This window comes from Mustelus asterias, unplaced genomic scaffold (assembly GCF_964213995.1).
Source record: "Mustelus asterias unplaced genomic scaffold, sMusAst1.hap1.1 HAP1_SCAFFOLD_1486, whole genome shotgun sequence".
NCBI classification, from domain to species: Eukaryota; Metazoa; Chordata; class Chondrichthyes; order Carcharhiniformes; family Triakidae; genus Mustelus; species Mustelus asterias.
The window spans coordinates 12,362-36,039 of record NW_027591431.1 but is presented as its reverse complement, the minus strand read 5'-3'; the positions used below and the strand labels follow the sequence as shown (position 1 = coordinate 36,039).

The window sequence follows — 23,678 nt, the reverse complement described above, 5'->3', positions numbered from 1 at the left end:
TTTGCTGATTATGTAATAGAGTTTGTTGGAGATAATATCATTGCAATTGTTGCAGATTACTTCATTGAAATTGTTGCTGATTATATCGTTGAATCTGTTGCTGATTGTATCATTGATATTATTGGAGATAATATCATTGAGATTGTTGCTGATTGTATCATTAAGTATATTGGAGATAATATCATTGGGATTGTTGCTGATTATATGATTGCGTTTACTGGAGATAATATCACTGAGAGAGTCGCTGATTATATCATTGAAATTATTGGAGATAATATCTTTGAAATTGTTGCTGATTATATTATTGAGTTTATTGGTAACAATATCATTGAGATTGTTGATTATATCATTGAAATTGTTGCTGATTATATTGTTAAGTTTATTGGAGATAATATCATTGACGTTGTTGCTGATTGTATTATTGAGATTGTTGGAGATAATATCATTGAGATTGTTGCTGATTATATAATTGAGATTGTTTCTGGTTCTATTATTGAGATTGCTGGAAATAAAATCATTGGTTTTGTTGCTGATTATATCATTGAGATTGTTGCTGATTAAATTATTGAGATTGTTGGAGATAATACCATTGTGTTTATTGGTGATAATATCATTGACTTTAGCCAATTACATCATTAAGGTTGCTGCTGATTATATCATTGACTTTATTGCTGGGTACATCATTGGGATTGTTGCTGATTATTTCATTGAGTTAGCTGATGGTTATATCATTGAGATTGTTGGAGATAACAGCATTGTGTTTATTGGAGATAATATCATTGATGTTAATGCCAATTACATCGTTGAGATTGCTGCCGATTATATCATTCACTTTATTGCTGATTACATCATTGGGATTGTTGCTGGTTATATCATTGAGTTTGTTGATGATTATATTATTGAGATTGTTACTGATTTTATAATTGGGATTGTTTCTGATTATATCATTGAGTTTATTGATGGTTATATTATTGCGATTGTTGCTGATTATATAATTGGGATTGTTGCTGATTGAATCATTGAGATTGTTACTGATTATATCATTGAGATTGTTGCTGATTATATAATTGGGATGGCTGCTGATCATATCATTGAGATTGTTGCTGATTATATAATTGTGTTTATTTGAAAATAATATCATTGACTTTATTGCTGATTATACTATTGAGTTTGTTGCTGATTCTATCATTGGAATTGCATTATTGACTTTGTTGCTGATTACAACATTGAGTTATTTGCTGATTATATAATTTAGATTGTTGCTGACTATATCATTGAGTTTGTTGATGATTATATCATTGAGATTGTTGCTGATTATATTAATTAGTTTATTGGAGATAATATCATTGAGATTGTTGCTGATTACATCATTGAGTTTATTGGAGATCTGCCTCGTACATCTCCTTTAAACATTGCCTCTCGCACCTTAAACCTATGCCTAAAACTAAATGATAAACCTATGTCATTGAGATTGTTGCTGATTATATCATTGAGGTTGTTGCTGATTATATCATTAAGTTATTTGCGGATTATACCATTGAGTTTGTTGTTGATTAAATTATTAAAATTGTTGATGATTATATAATTGAGTTTATTGGAGATAATACCATTGTCTTTCTTGCTGATTCGATCATTGAGATTGTTGCTGATTATATGATTGGGACTTTTGCTAATTATATCATTGAGTTTATTGGAGATAATATCATTGAGATTGTTGCTTATTAGATGATTAGATAGTTGCTGATTAGGGCATTGTGTTTTTGGAGATAATATCATTGACTTTATTGCTGATTATATAATTGAGATTGTTGCTGATTACATTATTGAGATTTTTGCTGATTATATCACTGAGATTATTGGAGACATTGAAATTGAGATTGTTACTGATTATAGCATTGAATTTGTTGCTGATTATATCATTGAGAATGTTGCTGATTATATGATTGAGATTGTTGCTGATTATATCATTGAGTTTATTTGCTGATTATATCATTGAGTTTGTTGGAGGTAATATCATTGAGATTATTGCTGATTATGTCATTGCACTTTTTGTTCTTTATTTGATTGAGTTTGTTGCTGATTATATCATTGAGTTTACTGCTGATTATATAATTGAGTGTTTTTGCTGATTATTTAACTGCGTTTATTGGTGATTATATTATTGAGTTTTCTGCTGATTGCTGGAGATATTATGATATGATGTTGAGGTGCTGATGTCATTGTGCTTTTGGGTTAGTGTTCGGGGTGATGATGTAATCATGTTTTTGTATTGTTGTTTGGGTGATGTATTTGTTTTGATGGTATGATGTCTGGGTGATGATGTCATTGTGTATTTGGGTCAGTGTTATGGTGATGATGTCACTGTGTTTTTGATATAGTGTCGGGGTTGATGATGTCATTGTATTTTTCATATGGTGTTGGGGTGAGAATGTCATTGTGTTTTTGATATGATGGTGGGGTGATGGTGTCATTGTGTGTTTTGTATGGTGTTGGGGATGATGATGTTATTGTGTTTTTGATATGGTGTTGGGGTGATGATGTCATTTTTGGGTTTGTGATTTGGTGATGATGTCATTGTGTTTTTCGGTTAGTGTTAGGGTGATGATGTCATTGTGTCTTTACTATGGTGCTGGGGATGATGATGTCATTGTGTTTTTGGTGTGGTGTTGGGGTGATGATGCCACTGTGTTTTCATATGTTGTCGGGGATGATGATGTCATTGCGTTTTTGGGTTAATGTTGAGGTGATGATGTCATTGTGTTTTTCGTCTGGTGTTGGGGTGATGATGTCATTGCGTTTTTGGTATGGTGTTGGGGTGATGATGTATTGTGTTTTTAGGTTATATTGGGGGTGATGATGTCATTGTGTTTTTGTGTTAGTGTTGTGGTGATGATGTCACTGTATTTTTATGATGGTGCAGGGGATGATGATGTCATTATGTTTTCATATGGTGTTGGGTGATGATGTCGTTGTGTCTTTGGGTTGGTGTTGGGGTGATGATGTCGTTGTGTTTTTAGATTATATTGGGGGTGATGATGTCATTGAGTTTTTGTGTTAGTGTTGCGGTGATGATGTCACTATTTTTATTCTGGTGTAGGGGATGATGATGTCATTGTGTTTTCATATGGTGTTGGGTGATGATGTGTTTTTGGGTTGGTGTTGGGGTGATGATGTCATTGTGTTTTTGGGTTAGTGTTGGGATGATGATGTCGTTCTGTTTTTGGTATTGTGTTGGGGTGATAATGTCATTGTGTTATTTGGTTAAGAAACATAGAAACCCTACAGTGCAGAAGGAGGCCATTCGGCCCATCGAGTCTGCACCGACCACAATCCCACCCAGGCCCTACCCTGGGGTTGGGGTTAGTGTTGGGGTTGATGATGTCATTGTGTTTGAAGTTCGTATTGGGATGATGATGTCATTGTGTTTTTGATATGGCGTTGCGGTGATGATGTCATTGCGTTTTTGGTATGGTGTTGAGGTGATGATGACATTGCGTTTTTGCTCTGGTATTGGGGTGATGATGTCATTGTGTTTTGGGGTTAGTGTTGGGCCAATGATGTCATTGTGTTTTTGGGTCACTGTTGCGGTGATGATGTCATTGTATTTTTGGGTTAGTGTTGTGGTGATGATGTAATTGTGTTTATGTGTTGGTGTTGAGCACAATGATGTTATTGTGTTTTTGGGTTAGTGATGGGGTGATGATGTCATTGTGTTTTGGGGTTAATGTTGAGGGTGATGATGTCATTGTGTGTTTGGGTTAGTGTTTGGGGTAATGATATCATTGTGTTTTTGTGTTAGTGTTGCGGTGATGATGTCACTGTATTTTTATGATGGTGTAGGGGATGATGAAGTCATTATGTTTTTGGGTTCGTTTTGAGGGCGATGATGTCATTGTGTTTTTGGGTTTGTGTTGGGGTGATGATGTCATTGTGTTTTGGGGTTAGTGTTGAAGGTGATGATGTCATTGTGTGTTTGGGTTATTGTTTGGGGTGATGATGTCATTGTGTTTTGCTATGGTGCTGGGGGTGATGATGTCATTGTGTTTTTGGTATGGTATTTGAATGATGATGTCATTGTGTTTTGGTATGGTGCTGAGGGTGATGATGTTATTGTGTTTTTGGTATCGTGCTGGGGTGATGATGTCATTCTATTTTTGTGTTAATGTTGGGGTGATGATGTCATTGTGTTTTTGGGTTAGTGCTGGGGTGATTATGTCATTGTGTTTTTGCTCTGGTGTTGGGGTAATGATGTCATTGTGTTTTTGGTATGGTGCAGGGAGTGATGATGTCATTGTGTTTTTAGTGTGGAGTTGGATGTGATGATGTCATTGTGTTTTTGGGTTAGCGTTGAGGGCGATGATGTCATTGCATTTTTGGGTTAGTGTTGTGGTGATGATGTCAATGTGTTTTTCATATGGTGTTAGGGCTGATGATTTTATTTTGATATTTTTTACATTTCTTTGTTTTTTTCAGACTTTGTTAGTGTTGACTTTTTTATTCTAACAGCTTTTGTAGTTCCTTTACTGGGACTAATAATTTTTCTTCTCCACTTTTCTCCCTCAGGTGAAGTTGGTTTATGGTCCCTTGTGGTTCTTGCTATTGAACGATATATGGTTGTTTGTAAACCCATGAGCAACTTCCGGTTTGGCAGTGAGCATGCCATTATGGGCGTTGGCTTCACATGGATAATGGCTCTGGCTTGTGCCTTTCCCCCACTGATTGGATGGTCCAGGTAATCACATTTGTAATACATTGCACCCCACCGCTTCAGTCATCCAAAGTCCAAATAAACCAAAACCCTGGTTCCTTCTCATCAAATCTACTGGTTACATCCTTGAGGAATTCCAGTGGAATCATAGAATAATAGAATCATTACAGTGCAGAAGAAGGCCATTTGGCCCATCGAGTCTGCACAGACCACAATCCCATCTAGGCCCTATCCCCATAACCCCACTTATTTACCTTGCTAATCCCACTGACACTAAGGGGCAATTTATTATGGCCAATTCAACCTAACCTGCACATCCGGGAGGAATGATGTGGAGATGCCGGCGTTGGACTGGGGTGAACACAGTAAGAGTTTTAACAACTCTTAACAATGGAATTTCCACTCCATCTGACGAAGGAGCAGCACTCCGAAAGCTAATGGTATTTGCTACCAAATAAACCTGTTGGACTTTAACCTGTTGTTAAAACTCTTACTGTGTTCATCTGGGAGGAAACCAGAGCTCCCGGAGGAAACCTACGCAGACACTGGGAGAATGTGCAAACTCCACACAGTCACCCAAGGCTGGAATTGAACCCGGGTCCCTGGCGCTATGAGGCAGCAATGTTAACCACTGTGCCACCATGCTGCCCTTAGATTTGTCAAATATGATTTCATGTTTGTAAATCCATGCTGCCTCTCTCTGATCCTGCCACTATTTTCCAAGTGCTCTGCTATTAAATCTTTTACAATGTACTCTAGCATTTTCCCCACCATCAACGTCAGGTTTACTGGACTATAATTCTGTTTGCTCTCTACCTCCCCTTTTAAATAGTGGGGCCATATTATCTACCCTCTAATCTGTAGGAATTGTTCCAGAGTCTATAGATTCTTGGAAGATGACCATCAATGCATCCATTATTTCCAGTCTCCTTAGTACATTGGGATGTAGGAGGCGGTGAAGAAGTCAAAGCGTATGTTTGCCTTCATGGCGGGAGGATTCGAGCACAGGAGTAAGGATACCTTGCTGCAGTTGCACAGACCTTGGTGAGATGGCACTTAGATGTCCTTATCTGAGATAGGATGTTCTTGCTCTAGAGGGAGTGCAGCAAAGGTTTACCAGACTGATTCCTGGGATGGCAGGACTGATGTATGAGGAGAGATTGAGTTGTTTAGGATTATATTCGCTGGAGCTTGGAAGAATGAGGGGGGAATCTCATAGAAACCTGTAAACATCTGACAGCACTAGATAGGGTAGATGCAAGAATGATGTCCCCGATGGTGGGGGAGTCCAGAACCAGGGGTAACAGTCTGAGGATATGGGGTAGACAGTTTAGGACTGAGATGAGGAGAAATTGCTTCACCCAGAGAGTGGTGAGCCTGTGGCATTCTCTACCACAGAAAGCAATTGTGGCCAAAACATTATGTATTTTCAAGAAGGAGTTAGATATAGCACTTGGGGATAAAGGGATCAAAGGATATGGGAAGAAAGCGGGATGAGATTACTGGGTTAGATGATCAACCATGAATGACAGAGCAGGTTTGAAGGGCTGAATGTCATACTCCTGCCCCTATTTTCTATGTTTCTACGTTCTATGATATGTTACATTTCAACATCTTCACACTGTCACAAGGATATGATCTCACTTAAATCCCAGGGCCTAAATTAATAACCTGTATAAACCTGATAATATCAAGAAAAATAGATGAAATAGGAGGAGTAAAGCAGAGACAAACAGATTTGTTTTAACACATACGGAATTCTCCCTAAAACATTTTAAGTGTCCCCACTTGGAAAACGGATGAGATTCCTGTTGGGAGGACTGGTGCGATTCAATTCATTATTCAACCACACTTAGAAATTCTTTTGGTCCCTGGGGAGATTCTCACTGATTTCCCCCACACTTTGGGTTTTTTTTGGAGTGGGACCTAAATGTGCTGGCAAGGCCATTTTTAAAAGGACACCTAATCTCCAGAAAACCCTGCACCCTTCCTAATCATAGAATCATGGAATCCCTACAATTCAGAAGGAGGCCATTTGGCCCATTGAGCCTGCCTAGTCTGAGGAAAGTCATTCTTGCTATTGAGGGAGTCCAGTGAAGATTCACCAGACTGATTCCTGGAATGACAGGACTGATGTATGAAGAGATATTGGATTGATTGGGCTTGTACTCACTGGAATTGAGAAGAATGAGAGGGGATCTCATAGAAACATATAAAATCCTGATGGGCCTGGACAGGCTAGATGTGGGAAGAATGTTCCCGATGTTGGGAAGTGCAGAACTAGAGATCACAATCTAAGAAGAAGGGGGAAGCCATTCAGGACTTGAGATAAGAAAGAACTTCTTCACTCAGAGAGTTGTGAACCTGTGGAAATAGTTTGTTAAATATGTTCAAGGGGGAGCTGGATGTGGCCCTTGTGGCTAAAGGGATCAAGAGGTATGGAGAGAAAGTGGGAGTGGGATACTGAAAGTGCATGATCAGCCATGATCATATTTAATGGTGGTGCAAGTTCAAAGGGCCGGATGGCCTACTCCTGCACCTATTTTCCATGTTTCTATGTGATCCTCCAGGCAACCTGGCATTGCCTTGCAGTGGCAACCTGGCAGCTCCAACCCAGAAGTACCTGGCAACTTGGCATTATTACAAGGGATACACTTCAAATGTAATTGGCTGCAGGATATCCTGAGGGCGTGATTGTCTCGATATCAACACATGTCCTGTGGAGGTTCTGTGGGGCTGACAGGGGCTGGCGTTTGGGGCAGGCTGGGATTTTGGCCACACTGGATTGTTCTGGCAGCGGGGCAGAGCCTCCAATGCTTAAATGGGGGGTCTCCGCAATTGCCCGCCCGTCACTGCAGCATTCTCAGCTGGCAGTGGGTTGGAATTGTACCATACCTCCCATGTAGGCCATCACCACTTTAATTTTGAATTAGATATCAGGAAGTGAATGCAAAACCACAAGAGCGGAGCAGTAGCACACACTTGCGGGTTTTCCGTATTAGGAACGGCACACCACAGTTAAAATTCCACCCCGGCTTTTTTTATTCTGCTAACTTGAGATGTCCTTACCTTTGCAGGTATATTCCTGAGGGATTGCAGTGCTCGTGTGGAATTGATTACTACACCAGGAAACCTGAAATAAATAATGAGTCCTTCGTCATCTACATGTTCGTTGTACATTTCTCCATCCCTCTAACTGTTATATTCTTTTGCTACGGTCGCCTGGTCTGCACAGTGAAAGAGGTAATTTCAAAGACATTTCTTAGTTGCTTCTACTAAAGCAAAATACTGCAGAAGCTGGACCTCAGAAATAACAATAGAAAATGCTGGAAATACCCATCAGTTCTGGCAACATCTCTCGGTCAATGAGCTTTCATCAGAACTGGAAAGATGGGAAGTAGATCAGATGGGGGAGGGGGTTAAATAAACCATAGAACCGTAGAAAATTACAGCTCAGAAACAGGCCTTTTGGCCCTTCTTGTCTGTGCCGAACCATTTTATGCCGAGTCCCACTGACCTGCACTTGGACCATATCCCTCCACACCCCTCTCATCCATGAACCCGTCCAAGTTTTTCTTAAATGTTAAAAGTGACCCCGCATTTACCATTTTATCTGGCAGCTCATTCCACACTCCCACCACTCTCTGCGTGAAGAAGCCCCCCCTTGTTTTCGCTGGAAAGGCGGCGGCTAAGAGGGGATCTTATTGAAACATATAAGATGATTAGAGGTTTAGATAGGGTGGATAGTGATAGCCTTTTTCCTCTGATGGAGAAATCCAGCACGAGGGGGCATGGCTTTAAATTGAGGGGGGGTAGTTATAGAACCGATGTCAGGGGTAGGTTCTTTACCCAGAGGGTGGTGAGGGATTGGAATGCCCTGCCAGCATCAGTAGTAAATGCGCCTAGTTTGGGGGCGTTTAAGAGATCCGTAGATAGGTTCATGGACGAAAAGAAATTGGTTTAGGTTGGAGGGTCACAGTTTTTTTTTAACTGGTCGGTGCAACATCGTGGGCCGAAGGGCCTGTTCTGCGCTGTAATGTTCTATGTTCTATGTTTTTTAATATTCCCTTTAAACTTTTCTCCTTTCACCCTTAACCCATGCCCTCTGGTTTTTTTCTCCCCTAGCCTCAGCGGAAAAAGCCTGCTTGCATTCACTCTATCTATACCCATCAAAATCTTATACACCTCTATCAAATCTCCCCTCAATCTTCTACGCTCCAGGGAATAAAGTCCCAACCTCTCTCTGTAACTCAGCTTCTCAAGTCCCGGCAACATCCTTGTGGAACCTTCTCTGCCCGCTTTCAATCTTATTTACATCCTTCCTGTAACTAGGTGACCAAAACTGTACACAATACTCCAAATTCGGCCTCACCAATGCCTTATATAACCTTACCATAACACTCCAACTTTTATACTCGATACTCCGATTTATAAAGGCCAATATACCAAAGGCACTCTTTACGACCCTACCCACCTGTGACGTCACTTTTAGGGAATTCTGTACCTGTATTCCCAGATCCCTCTGTTCAACTGCACTCTTCAGAGTCCTACCATTTACCCTGTACGTTCTTCTTTGGTTTGTCCTTCCAAAGTGCAATATCTCACACTTGTCTGCGTTAAATTCCATTTGCCATTTTTCAGCCCATTTTTCTAGTTGGTCCAAATCCCTCTGCAAGCTTTGAAAACCTTGCTCACTGTCCACTACACCTCCAATCTTTGTATCATCAGCAAACTTGCTGATCCAATTGACCACATTATCATCCAGATCATTGATATAGATGACAAACAACAATGGACCTAACACCAATCCTTGCGGCACACCACTAGTCACAGGCCTCCACTCAGAGAAGCAATCCTCCACAACCACTCTCTGGCTTCTTCCATTGAGCCAGTGTCTAATCCAATTTACTACCTCCCCATGTATACCTAGCGACTGAACCTTCCTAACTAACCTCCCATGAGGGACCTTGTCAAAGGCCTTGCTGAAATCCAGGTAGACAACATCCACCGCCTTCTCTTCATCCACTTTCCTGGTAACCTCCTCGAAAAACTCGAATAGATTGGTCAAACATGACCTACCACACACAAAGCCATGTTGACTCTCCCTAATAAGTCCCTGTCTATCCAAATATTTGTAGATCCTATCCCTTATCACACCTTCCAATAACTTGCCCACCACCGACGTCAAACTTACTGGCCGATAATTTCCCGGATTTCTTTTGGAACCTTTTTTAAACAACGGAACAACATGAGCCACCCTCCAATCATCCGGCACCTCCCCCGCGAATACTGACATTTTAAATATGTCTGCCAGGGCCCCTGCAAGTTCAACACTAGCTTCCCTCAAGGTCCGTGGGAATACCCTGTCCGGTCCTGGGGATTTATCCACTCTGATTTGCCTCAAGACAGCGAGCACCTCCTCCCCTTTAATCTAACAGAAAGGAAGGTCTGTGATCGGACAGAAATTGAGAGATATTGACTAGAACAAGAGTTGGTTGTGCAGGGGAAATGGGAGTGTTAATGGGACAAGACATAAAAGATGTGGCTGAAGATGGTGTGAATAGCAGAATAATGAATGACAACCATCTGAAAACATTAACAAGATAAAGAAAATATCAAAACATGTAAAGAAAAGGAAACAAAATAGGGGCAAATATTATGGTCTGAAATTGTTGAACTCAGTGTTGAGTCCTGAAGGCTGTAAAATGCCTAATTTTCTTTGTTCTTTGAAGGGTAGGGGGTTTTAGTTCAGTCGGGCAGCATGGTCGGTGCAGGCTTGGAGGGCTGAAGGGCCTGTTCCTGTGCTGTAATTTTCTTTGTTGTTTGTTCTTGAAAAGCTGCTTGACCTGCTAAGTACTTAGAGTCATGGGGGAATTTTCCTGTCCCACCCGCCACAGGAATCGTAACAGGCGGGGGGCAGACCATGCAAAGGTCCACTGTCCTCAGGTGGGATTTTCCAGTTTTGGGGCGAGCATGGTGGGAAAATCCTGCCCATACAATCATGGAGGAATACAGCACAGAAACAGGCCCTTTGGCCCAACCAGTTCATGCTAACCATGGTACACTCCCAGCTGGTCCCAATTGCCCACGTTTGGCCCATATCTCTCTAATACCTTCCCATCCATGTACTTATCCAAATGCTTTTTAAATGTTGTTATTGTACCTGCCTCAACCACTTTCTCTGGCAGCTCATTCCATATACACCCCACCCTCTGCGTGAAGAAGTTGCCCCTCAGGTCCCTTTAAATCGTTCCCCTCTCACCTTACACCTATGCCCTCTACTTTTCAAATACCTTTACCTGGGAAAAAGACAATGTGCTTTTATCCTAACTATGCCCCTCAGGATTTTATACACCTCAATAAGGTCACCCCACATTCTCCTACGTTCCAAGGAATAAAACCTGGCCAACCTCTCCCTATAACTCAGGCCCACTAGTCCTGAAAACATCCTTGGAAATCTTCTTTGCACTCTTTTTCAGTTTATCAATGTCTTTCCTATAACAATGTGACCAAAACTGTAAGCAATACTCCGAGTGCGGCCTCACCAATGATTTATACAACTGTAACATAGGTTGAAACTTAACGAGATTTCTTCCAAGTGTCGGGCGGGCGTGAAACTGCGCGAGTTCCAGATACGTTTTTTGGGTGGGTTTTCAGGCACTCTGTCTGCAGACCTTTGGATGAATCCGTTTCTGGCCTGAGAGGCTGTGGGTGGGGCTTAAATACACCCAGCAGCCTGCAGAGGGAGGTATTGTGCTTGTGCAGACCTCTGATGCTGCACATGCGCATTAACAATAGCAGGGGTCTGACAGACAGAGAGAGAGCTGTCAGGACCCTGCGACTGAAGGCAGTCTCAAGAACCAACCCCTCTCCGCAATTGTGAGTGCCTGCGGCCCGAGATGCCGCCCCTGCCGTCCAAACTGATTGTGGACCCCCTCCGTCCCACCCATCGTGGCCCTGCCTCCCTCCCCCACTGAACGCAGCCCTGCCTCCCTCCCCCACTGATTGCAGTCCTGCCGTCTTTTCCCACTGATCGGATGCAGAGTGGCAGCGGGCCCCCCCCCCAGGCCACTCTCCCATCAACCCTCTCCACAGATCCCACCCCATTGACCCTGCACACCCGCTGACCCTGTCCCAGTCGGCATTGCCCAAATGCCAGACTGGCACTGCCTGTCTGGCACTGCCCAAGGGGCACCTCTGCCTTGCCCTCGGCCTCCCTGGGGAGCCTCAATAGCCTCTGGTTCCACCGGCGACACCAACATGACTGTTTCCCATTCATGGAGAGTAGGTGTTTTCCTCGCCAGAGAGAACCTGTCCCAGCAAGGCCATAAAAGCAAGCAGCCCAGATGATTGAGAGCAGAGCTTGCTAAAGACATGGAAATCAACATTTAAATAAATTTAAATAAATTAACCAGCCTCTTGCCCATTTCCAGCGAGAGGCTGACCACACTGGAAATCTGGGTGTCGTAAAATCACGCTGGTCGCGAAAACCGGTCCAATTCGCACTCGCCGGTTTATGCCCGATTTTATGGCATTTTCCCACTGCAAAACAGGTGGAAAGCGGCTGTAAAATCCCGCCCGTAATGTCCTAACTCCTATACTCAATGCCTGGACTGATGATGTGGAGATGCCGGCGTTGGACTGGGGTAAACACAGTAAGAAATCTCACAACACCAGGTTAAAGTCCAACAGGTTTATTTGGTATCAACTCGTGATACCAAATAAGCCTGTTGGACTTTAACCTGGTGTTGTGAGACTTGTTACTGGACTGATGAAGGTCAGTGTGCTAAATGCCTTTTTCACCACCCTGGCTACCTATGAAGTCGCTTTCAATGGACTACGTTCTTGTACTCCTCGGTTCCTTTGTTCCTCAACATTCCCCAGGGTCCTACCATTCACTGTATAAATCCTACCCTGCCAATCCTCGGCCCACTTCCCTAACTGATCAAAATCCCCCTGTAATTTTTGATAACATTCTTCACTATCAAGGATACCTCCTGATTTAGTATCATCCGCAAACTTACTAAACATGCCTTGTACATTCACATCCAAATAATTTATATAAATAATGAATAACAAGGGCCTCAACACCAACTCCTGAGGCACACCACTAGTAACAGGCCTCCAGTCCGAGAAACAACCTTCGACCATCACCCTCTGCTTCCTCCCATTGAGCCAATTTTGAATCCAATTCATTAGCTCTCCCTGAATCCCATGCGACCTAACCTTCCAGACTAACCTGCCATGTGGGACAAAGAACAAAGAAGAAGAAGAAGAAGAATAACAAAGAAGAACAGTAACAGCACAGGAACAGGCCCTTCGGCCCTCCAAGCCTGCACCAATCATGATGCCTGCCTAAACTTAAACCGCATGCACTTAAGGAGTCCGTATCCTTCCATTCCCATCATATTCATGTATTCGTTTGGATGCCCCTTAAATGCCGCTATCGTACCTGCTCCCACCACTTCCCCAGGCAGCGCGTTCCAGACATTCACCACCCTGTGTAAAAAACTTGCCTCGTACATCTCCTCTAAGCTTTTCCCCACGCACCTTAAACCTATGTCCCCTAGTACTTGACTTTTCTACCCTAGGAAAGAGTATCTGACTATCCACTCTGTCCATGCCACTCATAATCTTGTAAACCGCTATCAGGCCGCCCTTGAACTTCCATCGTTCCAGTGAGAACAAACCGAGTTGATCCAACCTCTCCTCATAGCTAATACTCTCCAGACCAGGCAACATCCTGGTAAACCTCTTCTGTACCTTCTCCAAAGCATCCACATCCTTCTGTGTGGCGATTAGAATTGTACACGATATTCTAAATGAGGCCTAACTCAGGTTCCGTACAACTGCATTTTGACCTGCCAATTTTTATACTCAATGCCCCGACTGATGCCCTCTTGACTACCTTATCCACCTGTGTTGCCACTTTCGGTGATCGGTGAGCATGTGCACCGAGATCTCTCTGTCTGTCAATACTCCTAAGGATTCTACCATTTACTGTATAATTCCTACATGCATTGGACCTTCTGAAATTCATTACCTCATATTTGTCCGGATTAAACTCTATCTGCCATTTCTCCACCCAAGTTTCCAAACAGTCTATCTTCTGTATCCTTTGACAATCCTCTTCACTATCGCAACTCCACCAATTATTGTGTCATCTGCGAACTTACTAATCAGACCAGCTACATTTTCCTCCAAATCAATTATATATACTACAAATAACAAAGGTCCCAGAACTGATCCATGTGGAATACTGCTAGTCCAGCCTTCCATCCAGAAAAGCACCCCTCTACTGCTACACTCTGTCTTCTATGGCCAAGCCAGTTCTGTATCCATTTTGCCAGCTCTCCTCTGATCCTGTGTGACTTCACCTTTCATACCAGTCTACCATGAGGTACCTTGTCAAAGGCTTTACTGAAGTCCATGTATACAACATCCACTGCCTTTCCCTCATCTATCATCTTCGTCACTTCCTCGAAAAACCCGATCAAGTTAGTGAGGCATGACCTCCCCTTCACAAAACCATGCTGACTATCACTAATAAGTCCATTTGTTTCCAAATGTGAGGAAATCCTGTCCCTTCGAATCTTTTCCAATAATTTCCCGACCACTGACGTAAGGCTCACCGGTCTATAATTTATTGGATTATCCCTGCTGTCCTTCTTAAACAATGGAACAACATTGGCTATTCTCCAGTCCTCTGGAACTTCACCTGTAGCCAATGGGGATACAAATATTTCTGTCAAGGCCCCAGCAACTTCCGCCCTAGCCTCCCTCAGTATTCTGGGGTAGATCCCATCAGGCCCTGGGGACTTATCTACTTTAATGCTTTTTAAGATGCCCAACACCACCTCCTGTTTGATATCGACAGAATATCTAGACACCCTATCCTAGGCTCCTCATCCACCGAGTCCTCCTCTTTGGTGAATACTGAGGCGAAGTATTCATTTAGTATCTTGCTCATTTCCTCTGGTTCCATGCATAGATTCCCTCCACTATACTTGAGTGGACCAACCCTTTCCCTGGCTACCCTCTTGTTCTTTATATACGTATAAAATGCCTTAGGATTTTCCTTAATCCTGTTTGCCAAGGACTTTTCATGACTCCTTTTAGCCCTCTTAATTGCTTCCTTAAGTTCCTTCCTACTTTTTTTATATTCCTCAAGGACTTCATCTGCCCTAAGCCTTTTAGACCTTATGAATGCTTTCTTTTTCTTTTTGACAATTCTCATAATATCCCTTGTTATCTCGGGTTCCCGATACTTGCCACACTTATCCTTCATCCTCACAGGTACATGCTGGTCCTGAATTCCAATCAACTGACATTTGAAAGACTCCCACATGTCGAATGTTGATTTATTTTCACAGTAACTTCATTGCAGTATTAATGTATGACTACTTATGACTAATCAATAAATACCCTCAAACAGCCTCCCCCAATCTAAACTCTCCAGATCCTGCCTAATGTTGTTGCAGTTAGTCTTCCCCCAATTTAACACCTTTGCCTGAGGACCACTCTTGTCCTTATCCTCAAGCACCTTAAAACTTTCGGAATGATGATCACTGTTCCCGAAATGCTCTCCTACTGAAATTTCGATCACCTGGCCAGGCTCATTGCCCAATACCTGGTCTAATATGGCTCCTTCCCGAGTTGGGCTATTTACATATTGTTTCAAGAAACACTCCTGGATTCTCCTTACAAATTCTGCCCCGTCCAAGGCCCTGGCAGTAAGTCAGTCTCAGTTAATATAAGAAAAGTTAAAAATCACCCACCACAACAACATCTTTCCAAAATCTGCCAACATATCTGCTCCTCTATCTTCCGCTGGCTGTTGGGAGGCCTGTAATAAACCCCCAACATTGTGACTGCACCCTTCCTATTTTCTGAGCTCTACCCATATTGCCTCGCTGCCTGAAACCTCCGAGGTGTCCTCCCGCAGTACAGCTGCGATATTCTCCTTAACCAGTAATGCAACTCCCCCACCCCTTTTACATCCCCCTCTATCCTGCCTGCAGCATCCAAATCCTGGAATGTTTAGCTGCCAATCATATCCCTCTTTCAACCAAGTCTCTGTAATAGCAACAACATCATAGTTCCCAAGTACTGATCCAAGCTCTAAGTCTTACCTTGCATGGAAAAAAATGCACTTCAGCTCACCAGTGCCGCTGTGTTCAACAACTACTCCCTGCTTGCTCTTCCCCTTAATCTTACTGGCCTTAGTCTGTTGCTCTCCCTCATTTATTTTTCCTGCTGACCTACCGCTCTCGTTCCCACCGCCTGCCATATGAGTTTAAACCCTCCGAAGTGACTCCAGCAAATCAATCTGCCAGGATATTGGTGCCCCTCCAGTTTAGGTGTGACCCGTCCTTCTTGTACAGGTCCCAACTGTGCTGGGAGAGATCCCAATGATCAAGATATCTGAAACCCTCCCTCCGACACCAGCTCTTTAGCCACATGTTGAGCTGCACTATCTTCCTATTTCTAGCCTCACTGGCACGTGGCACAGGGAGTAATCCTGAGATTACAATCCTAGACTCTAGAAGTTTCAGTAGGAGAGCATTTTGGGAACAGTGATCATAATTTCGTAAGTTTTAAGGTGCTTGTGAATAAGGAACAAAGAACAAAGAAAACTGCAGCACAGGAACAGGCCCTTCGGCTCTCCAAACCTGCACTGACCATGCTGCCCAACTGAACTAAAACCCCCTACCCTTCCGGGGACCATATCCCTCTATTCCCATCCTTTTCATGCAATTGTCCAGACTCCCTTTAAAACTCACGATCGTATATGATCCACCACCTTCCCGCGGCAGCGAGTTCCAGGCACCCACCATCCTCTGTGTAAAAAACTTACCTCGTACATCTCCCTTAAACCTTGCCCCTTGCATCTTAAACCTATGCCCCCTAGTAATTGACTCTTCCACCCTGAGAAAAAATATCTGACTATCCACTCTGTCCATGCCCCTCATAATCTTGTAGATTTCTATCAGGTCGCCCTCAACCTCCGTCATTCCAGTGAGAGCAAACCAAGTTTCTCCAACCTCTCCTCATAGCTAATGCCCTCCAGACCAGACAACATCCTGGTAAATCTTTTCTGCACCCTCTCCAAAGTCTCCACATTCTTCTGGTAGTGTGGCGACCAAAATTGAACACTATACTCCAAGTACGGCCTAACTAAAGTTGTATAAAGCTGCAACATGACTTGCCAATTTTTAAACTCAATGCCCCGGCCGATGAAGGCAAGCATGCCGTATGCCTTCTTGACTACCTTCTCCACCTGCATTGCCACTTTCAGTGACCTGTGCACCTGTAAACCCAGATTCCTCTGCTTATCAATACTCTTAAGAGTTCTGCCATTTACTGCATATTTTCTATCTTTATTAGACCTTCCAAAATGCATTACCTCACATTTGTCCGGATTAAACTCCATCTGCCATCTCTCCGCCCAAGTCTCCAACTGATCTATCTCCTGCTGTATCCTCTGATGGTCCTCATCGCTATCCGCAAATCCACCAACCTTTGTGTCGTCCGCAAACTTACTAATCAATCCAGTTACATTTTCCTCCAAATCATTTATATATATTACGAACAGCAAAGGTCCCAGCCCTGATCCCTGAGGAACGCCACTTGTCACAACCCTCCATTCAGAAACACACCCTTCCACTGCTCCCCTCTGTCTTCTATGACCGAGCCAATTCTGTATCCATCTTGCCAGCTCACCTCTGATCCCATGCGACTTCACCTTCTGCACCTTGTCAAAGGCCTTACTGAAGACCATGTAGACAACATCCACTGCCCTACCCTCATCAATCAGCTTCGTCACTTCCTCGAAAAACTCGATCAAGTTAGTGAGGCATGACCTCCCCTTCACAAAATCATGTTGCCTCTCGCTAATACGTCCACTTATTTCCAAGTGGGAATAAATCCTGTCTCGAAGAATCCTCTCCAATAATTTCCCTACCACTGATGTAAGGCTCACTGGCCTGTAATTACCTGGATTACCTGGATGTCCCGAGGCATGGTACAATGGGGAGACCATGCAGACATTACGACAATGGATGAATGAACACTGCTCGACAATCATCAGGAAGGACTGTTCTCTTCCTGTTGGGGAACACTTCAGTAGTCACGGGTATTCAGCCTCTGATCTTCGGGTAAACATTCTCCAAGGCTGTCTTCACGACACACGACAGCGCAGAGTCGCTGACAAGGACTGATAGCCAAGTTCCGCACACATGAGGACGGCCTTAATCGGGATCTTGGGTTCATGTCACACTATCTGTAACCTCCATGACTTGCCTGGGCTTGCAAAATCTCACTAACTGTCCTGGCTGGAGACAATACACATCTCTTTAACCTGTGCTTAACCCTCTCTCCACTCACATTGTCTGTACCTTTAAGACTTGATTACCTGTAAAGACGCGCATTCCAACCATTATTTTGTAAACCGAGTTTGTGTCTTTATATGCCCTGTTTGTGAACAGAACTCCCACTCACCTGATGAAGAAGCAGCGCTCTGAAAGCTTGTGGCTTGTGCTATCAAATAAACCTGTTGGACTTTAACCTGGTGTTGTGAGACTTCTTCCTATACCTCCCCGAAAGCTAGTGAAGATACAAAAATTTCTCTCAAGGCCCCAGCAATTTCCTCCCTTGCCTCTCTCAGCATTCTGGGGTATATCCCATCAGGCCCTGGGGACTTGTCTACCTTAATGTTTCTCAAGAACCCCAATACCTCCTCCTTTTTGATCTCAATATGACTCAAACCATTTACACATCCTTTCTCAGACTCATCATCCACCAAGTCCTTCTCTTTGGTGAATACTGACGCAAAGTACTCATTTAATACCTCGCCCATTTCCTCTGGCTCCACGCATAGATTCCCTCCCCTGTCCTTGAGTGGGCCAACCCTCTCCCTGGCTACCCTCTTGCTCTTTATACATGTATAAAAAGCCTTGGGATTTTCCTTAATCCTGCTGGCCAATGCTTTTTCGTGACCCCTTTTGGCCCCCTTTACTCCTTGCTTAAGTTTCTTTCTACTTTCCTTGTATTCCACACTTGATTTGTGTGTTCCTAGCCTCCTAGCATTGACAAATGCTTCCTTTGAAGAAGGAGAAGACTGGACTCGGGTTCAATTCCGGCCTCGGGTCACTGTGTGGAGTTTGCACATTCTCCCCTTGTCTGTATGGGTTTCCTCCGGGTGCTCCGGTTTCCTCTCACAGCCCAAAGATGTGCGGGTTAGGTTGATTGGCCATGCTAAATTGACCCTAGTGTCAGGGGGATTAGTAGGGTGAATGTGTGGGATTGCGGGGGGTATGGCCTGGGTGGGATTGTGGTCTGTGCAGACTTGAAGGGCCAAATGGCCTCCTTCTGCACTGCAGGGATTCTAGAGGTCCTTGTTTTTAACTTACTACCTAACTCCATGAACTCCCCTTGCAGGATCTTGTCTCTCTTCCTGCCTATGTCATTAGTACCAATGTGTACCACGACCTCTGGCTGTTTGCCTCCCCTTTCAGAATGTCCCATGCCTGTTCAGAGGCATCCTTGGCCCTGGCACTAGGGAGGCAACAAACCATCCTGGAGTCTCTTTCCCCGCCACAGAAACGCCTGTCTGCGCCCTGACCATAGAGTCCCCGATAACTAACCGCTCTTCTGCGCCTTGACCTTTGCTGCTGAACAACAGAGCCAGTCATGGTGTCACTGCCCTGGCTGCTGTTGTTTTCCCCTGTTAAGCCATCCCCCCCCCCCCCCCAACAGTATCCAGAACAGTATACTTGTTAGAAAGGGGGATAGCCACGGGGTATTCCTGCTCTGACTGCCTGCCCTTTCCAGCAGTCACCCATCTCTCTGCCTGCACCTAAAGCTCCCGTCTATGACACTTTCTGCCACCTGCATGCTCCTAAGTGCATCCAACTGCTGCTCCAACCTATCCATGCGGTCTGTGAGAATTTGCAATTGGGTGCACTTCCTGCAGATGTAGTTGTCCAGAATGCTTGAAGCCTCACGGATCTCCCACATCTCACAGACGAAGCACTTTGCCCCACTAACTGACATTTATACCACTAATAAATTTATTTACAAATAAAACAGTTGAAAATTTAGATTATAATTAGCTATTCAGTCCCTGGTGCTAGATTTCCACTATAAATGTTAAAAGCTAAGTACAGTAGTCTCCTGTCCTATTTAATTAGTTCTATTTTTAAAAACTGATTATTTATCTATCTTCTGCTGTTTGTCATTTTCATAAATGACCTGGATGAGGAAGTGGAGGGATGGGTTGGTAAGTTTGCTGACGACACCAAGGTAGGTGGTGTTGTGGATAGTTTGGAGGGATGTCAGAAGTTGCAGCGAGACATAGATAGAATGCAAGACTGGGCGGAGAAGTGGCAGATGGACTTCAACCCGGATAAGTGTGTGGTGATCCATTTTGGCAGATCCAATGGGATGAAGCAGCAGTATAATATGAAGGGTACCATTCTTAGCAGTGTAGAGGATCAGAAGGACCTTGGGGTCCGGGTCCATAGGACTCTTAAATCGGCCTCGCAGGTGGAGGATGCGGTCAAGAAGGCGTACGCCGTACTGGCCTTCATTAATCGAGGGATTGAGTTTAGGAGTCGGGAGATAATGCTGCAGCTTTATAGGACCCTGGTTAGACCCCACTTGGAGTACTGCGCGCAGTTCTGGTCACCTCATTACAGGAAAGATGTTGAAGCCATTGAAAGGGTGCAGAGGAGATTTACAAGGATGTTGCCTGGATTGGGGGGCATGCCTTATGAGGATAGGTTGAGGGAGCTTGGTCTCTTCTCCCTGGAGAGATGAAGGATGAGAGGTGACCTGATAGAGGTTTACAAGATGTTGAGAGGTCTGGATAGGGTAGACTCTCAGAGGCTATTTCCAAGGGCTGAAATGGTTGCTACGAGAGGACACAGGTTTAAGGTGCTGGGGGGGTAGGTACAGAGGAGATGTCAGGGGTAAGTTTTTCACTCAGAGGGTGGTGGGTGAGTGGAATCGGCTGACGTCGGTGGTGGTGGAGGCAAACTCGTTGGGGTCTTTTAAGAGACTTCTGGATGAGTACATGGGATTTAATGGGATTGAGGGCTATAGATAGGCCTAGAGGTGGGGATGTGATCGGCGCAACTTGTGGGCCGAAGGGCCTGTTTGTGCTGTGGCTTTCTATGTTCTATGTTCTATGTTCATATGAAATCAAATTAATGTCAGTAATTTAAGTCAGTAACTCAGAATAGATTTTCAAATTTAGCCCAGACAACCTTCCAGCCAATCAGGTCAAAGTCTCCTGTCACTTTACCAGCTTTTTCAAATGATGAAACAAGCGAAGTGTAACATTTACCCGGCGGTGTCTCTGTCTGTCCTGGCTCGGCTCTGCTCCTGGAACGAAGGCCTTACTAAAGTCCATATAGATAACATCTGCTGCCCTACCCTCATCCATCCTCATGGTTACCTCTTTGAAAAACTCTAAAAGACTCATCAGACATGACTTTCCACGCACAAAGCTGCACTGACTATCCCTAATTAGACCGTGACTATCCAAATGTTGGCAGATCCTGTCTCTCAGAATCCCCGTAAGAGTTTTAACAACACCAGCTTAAAGTCCAACAGGTTTATTTGGTAGCAAATGCCATTCGCTTTTGGAGCGCTGCTCCTTCGTCAGATGGCGTGGATATCTGCTCTCAAACAGGGCATACAGAGATACAAAACCAAGTTACAGAATACTGATTAGAATGCAAATCTCTACAGCCAACCAGATCTTAAAGATACAGACAATGTGAGTGGAGGGAGCATTAAGCACAGGTTAAAGAGATGTGTATTGTCTCCAGACAGGACAGCCAGTGAGATTCTGCAAGTCCCTCAGAATCCCCTCCAGTAACTTACCCATCATTGATATCGGGCTCACCGGCCTGTAATTCCCTGGCTTGTCTTCGCTATCCTTCTTAAACAATGGAACAACATTAGCCACCCTGCAGTCTTCCGGAACTTTGCCAGTGGAAAGAGATGAAGCAAATATCTCTGCAAGGGCCTCTGCAATTTCTTCCCTAGCCTCCCATAAGATCCAAGGATGCACTTGATCAGTGCTTTAATGCTGTAAATACCTCCTCCCTAGTAATATGCATATGGCCCAAGACATCACCACTTGTTTAGCATCGTGATTTTCTCCTCAGTAAACACCGAGGAGAAATATTAAAAACCTCTCCCATCTCCTGTGGCTCCACACACAGATGGCCATGCTAATCTTTATTCTCTCCCTAGCGTATCCTTTGCAGCATTCTCTGTGTTTATATCTGAGTTGCATATATATGCTATTATAGCCAATTTATATATAGCAAAAAAAAACATTGGTCCTAGTGCTGGCACTGTCGAGCTCCTTCCAATCTGAAACATAACCATCTACCATTATTCGTCTTTCCTGTCCTTGAGCTAATTTTTTAATCCAATTGGAGACTGATCCTCCTATTCCTTGAACCTCGATTTTGTTAACCAGCCTTTTATGTGATACTTTATCGAAGGCTTTTTAAAAATCCATCGCATTCCCTTCATGAATATTCTCTGTTACTTCACCAAAAAACAGAATTAGATTAGTCAAACGCTATATGTCTTTCACAAATCCAGGCTGGTTTTCCTTCATTAACTCAAATGCTCCAAGTGTCAGTTGATATTTTCCCAGATTATGGATTCTAAAGCCTATCATTCACTGATGTTGAACGAACTGGCCTGTAGTCTAGGACTGTCCTTACATCTTTTTCAAAGTGTCAGGCAGTGACTGAACCCGACTGACCCCCAGTTATTCACAATATACATCAATGATTTGGATGAAGGAATCAAAAGTAATATTTCCAAGTTTCTGACAACACAAAACTTGGTGGGAATGTGAATGGTGAAGGGAATGTTCAGAGAATGCAAGGTGATTTAGACAAGTTGAGTGAATGGGAAGATACGTGGCAGATGCAGTATACATAGATAAGTGTGAAGTCATCCACTTCAGATGGGTAGACAGAATGGTAGATCATTTAAATGGCGATAGCACGGGAAATGTTGATGTACAAAGGGACCTGGATGTTCTAGTACACATGTCACTGAAAGCAAACATGCAGGTGCAACAAGCAGTTAAGAAGGCAAATGGTATATTGACCTCCATTGCAAGAAGATTTGAATACAGAAGCAAGGACATCTTACTGCAGCTATACACAGCCTCGGAGTACTGGAGTACTGTGTACAGTTTTAGTCATCTTAGCTAAGAAAGGATATAATTGCCATAGAAGGATTGCAGCCAAGGTTCACCAGACTGATTCCTGGGATGGCAGGAGGTTGTTCAGGCCAAGTCACTGAATAAGTGACTTGGCCTGAAGGAAATAGATCATTTGCTAGACTCTAAATGTGTCAAGGGGTATGGGGAGAGTGCGATAGTGTGGTGTTGAGATAGAGGATTAGCCATGATCATGCTGAATAGTGAAGCAGGCCCAAAGGGGAGAATGGCCTACTCCTGCTCCCATTTCCTATGTTTCTATGTTTACCCTGGCTTGATCCCTTCTGATCGCATTGAAATGAGCCCTCCTCCACTTTAAAAATTCTACTTTAGATTGTTCTTTGTTCTTCTCGATTGTGAATGATCACTCTTACCCAAACGTTCCCCCACAGATACTTGGTCCATTTGGCCCATCTCCTTTCCCAGCACCAGACCGGACAATGCCTCCTTCCTCACTGAGCTGAGAACATGCTGATGAAGTTCTCCTGAACACATTTCAGAAATTCCTCCCTCCTTATCCTTTTCTCTAACATTATCCCAATCGATATTTAGGTCAGTAAAGTCTCCCAATGTCACCATTCTATGCATCTTGAACATCTTTGTGAGTTCCCTGCTCCTCTATCTCCCTCTCACTATTTGGAGGCTTATAGATTCCACCCAGCAGCTTGAAGTTACCCTTTTTCTATTCAACTCTACAAAATGAACTTGATC

The 23,678-nt window shown here is 43.6% G+C and overlaps 1 protein-coding gene across 1 annotated transcript in view; it reads left to right on the top strand.

Annotated features, from left to right (window-relative positions):
- Positions 1–23,678, top strand: part of LOC144488350 (rhodopsin) — a gene marked incomplete at its 3' end in the record, with an annotated part of 39,424 nt that overhangs the window by 14,612 nt on the left and 1,134 nt on the right. Inside the window, exons 2-3 of the mRNA XM_078206399.1 lie at positions 4,564–4,732; positions 7,786–7,951. Of these exons, the coding sequence (XP_078062525.1) occupies positions 4,564–4,732; positions 7,786–7,951 (335 nt within the window). The remainder of the gene's footprint in view (positions 1–4,563; positions 4,733–7,785; positions 7,952–23,678) is intronic.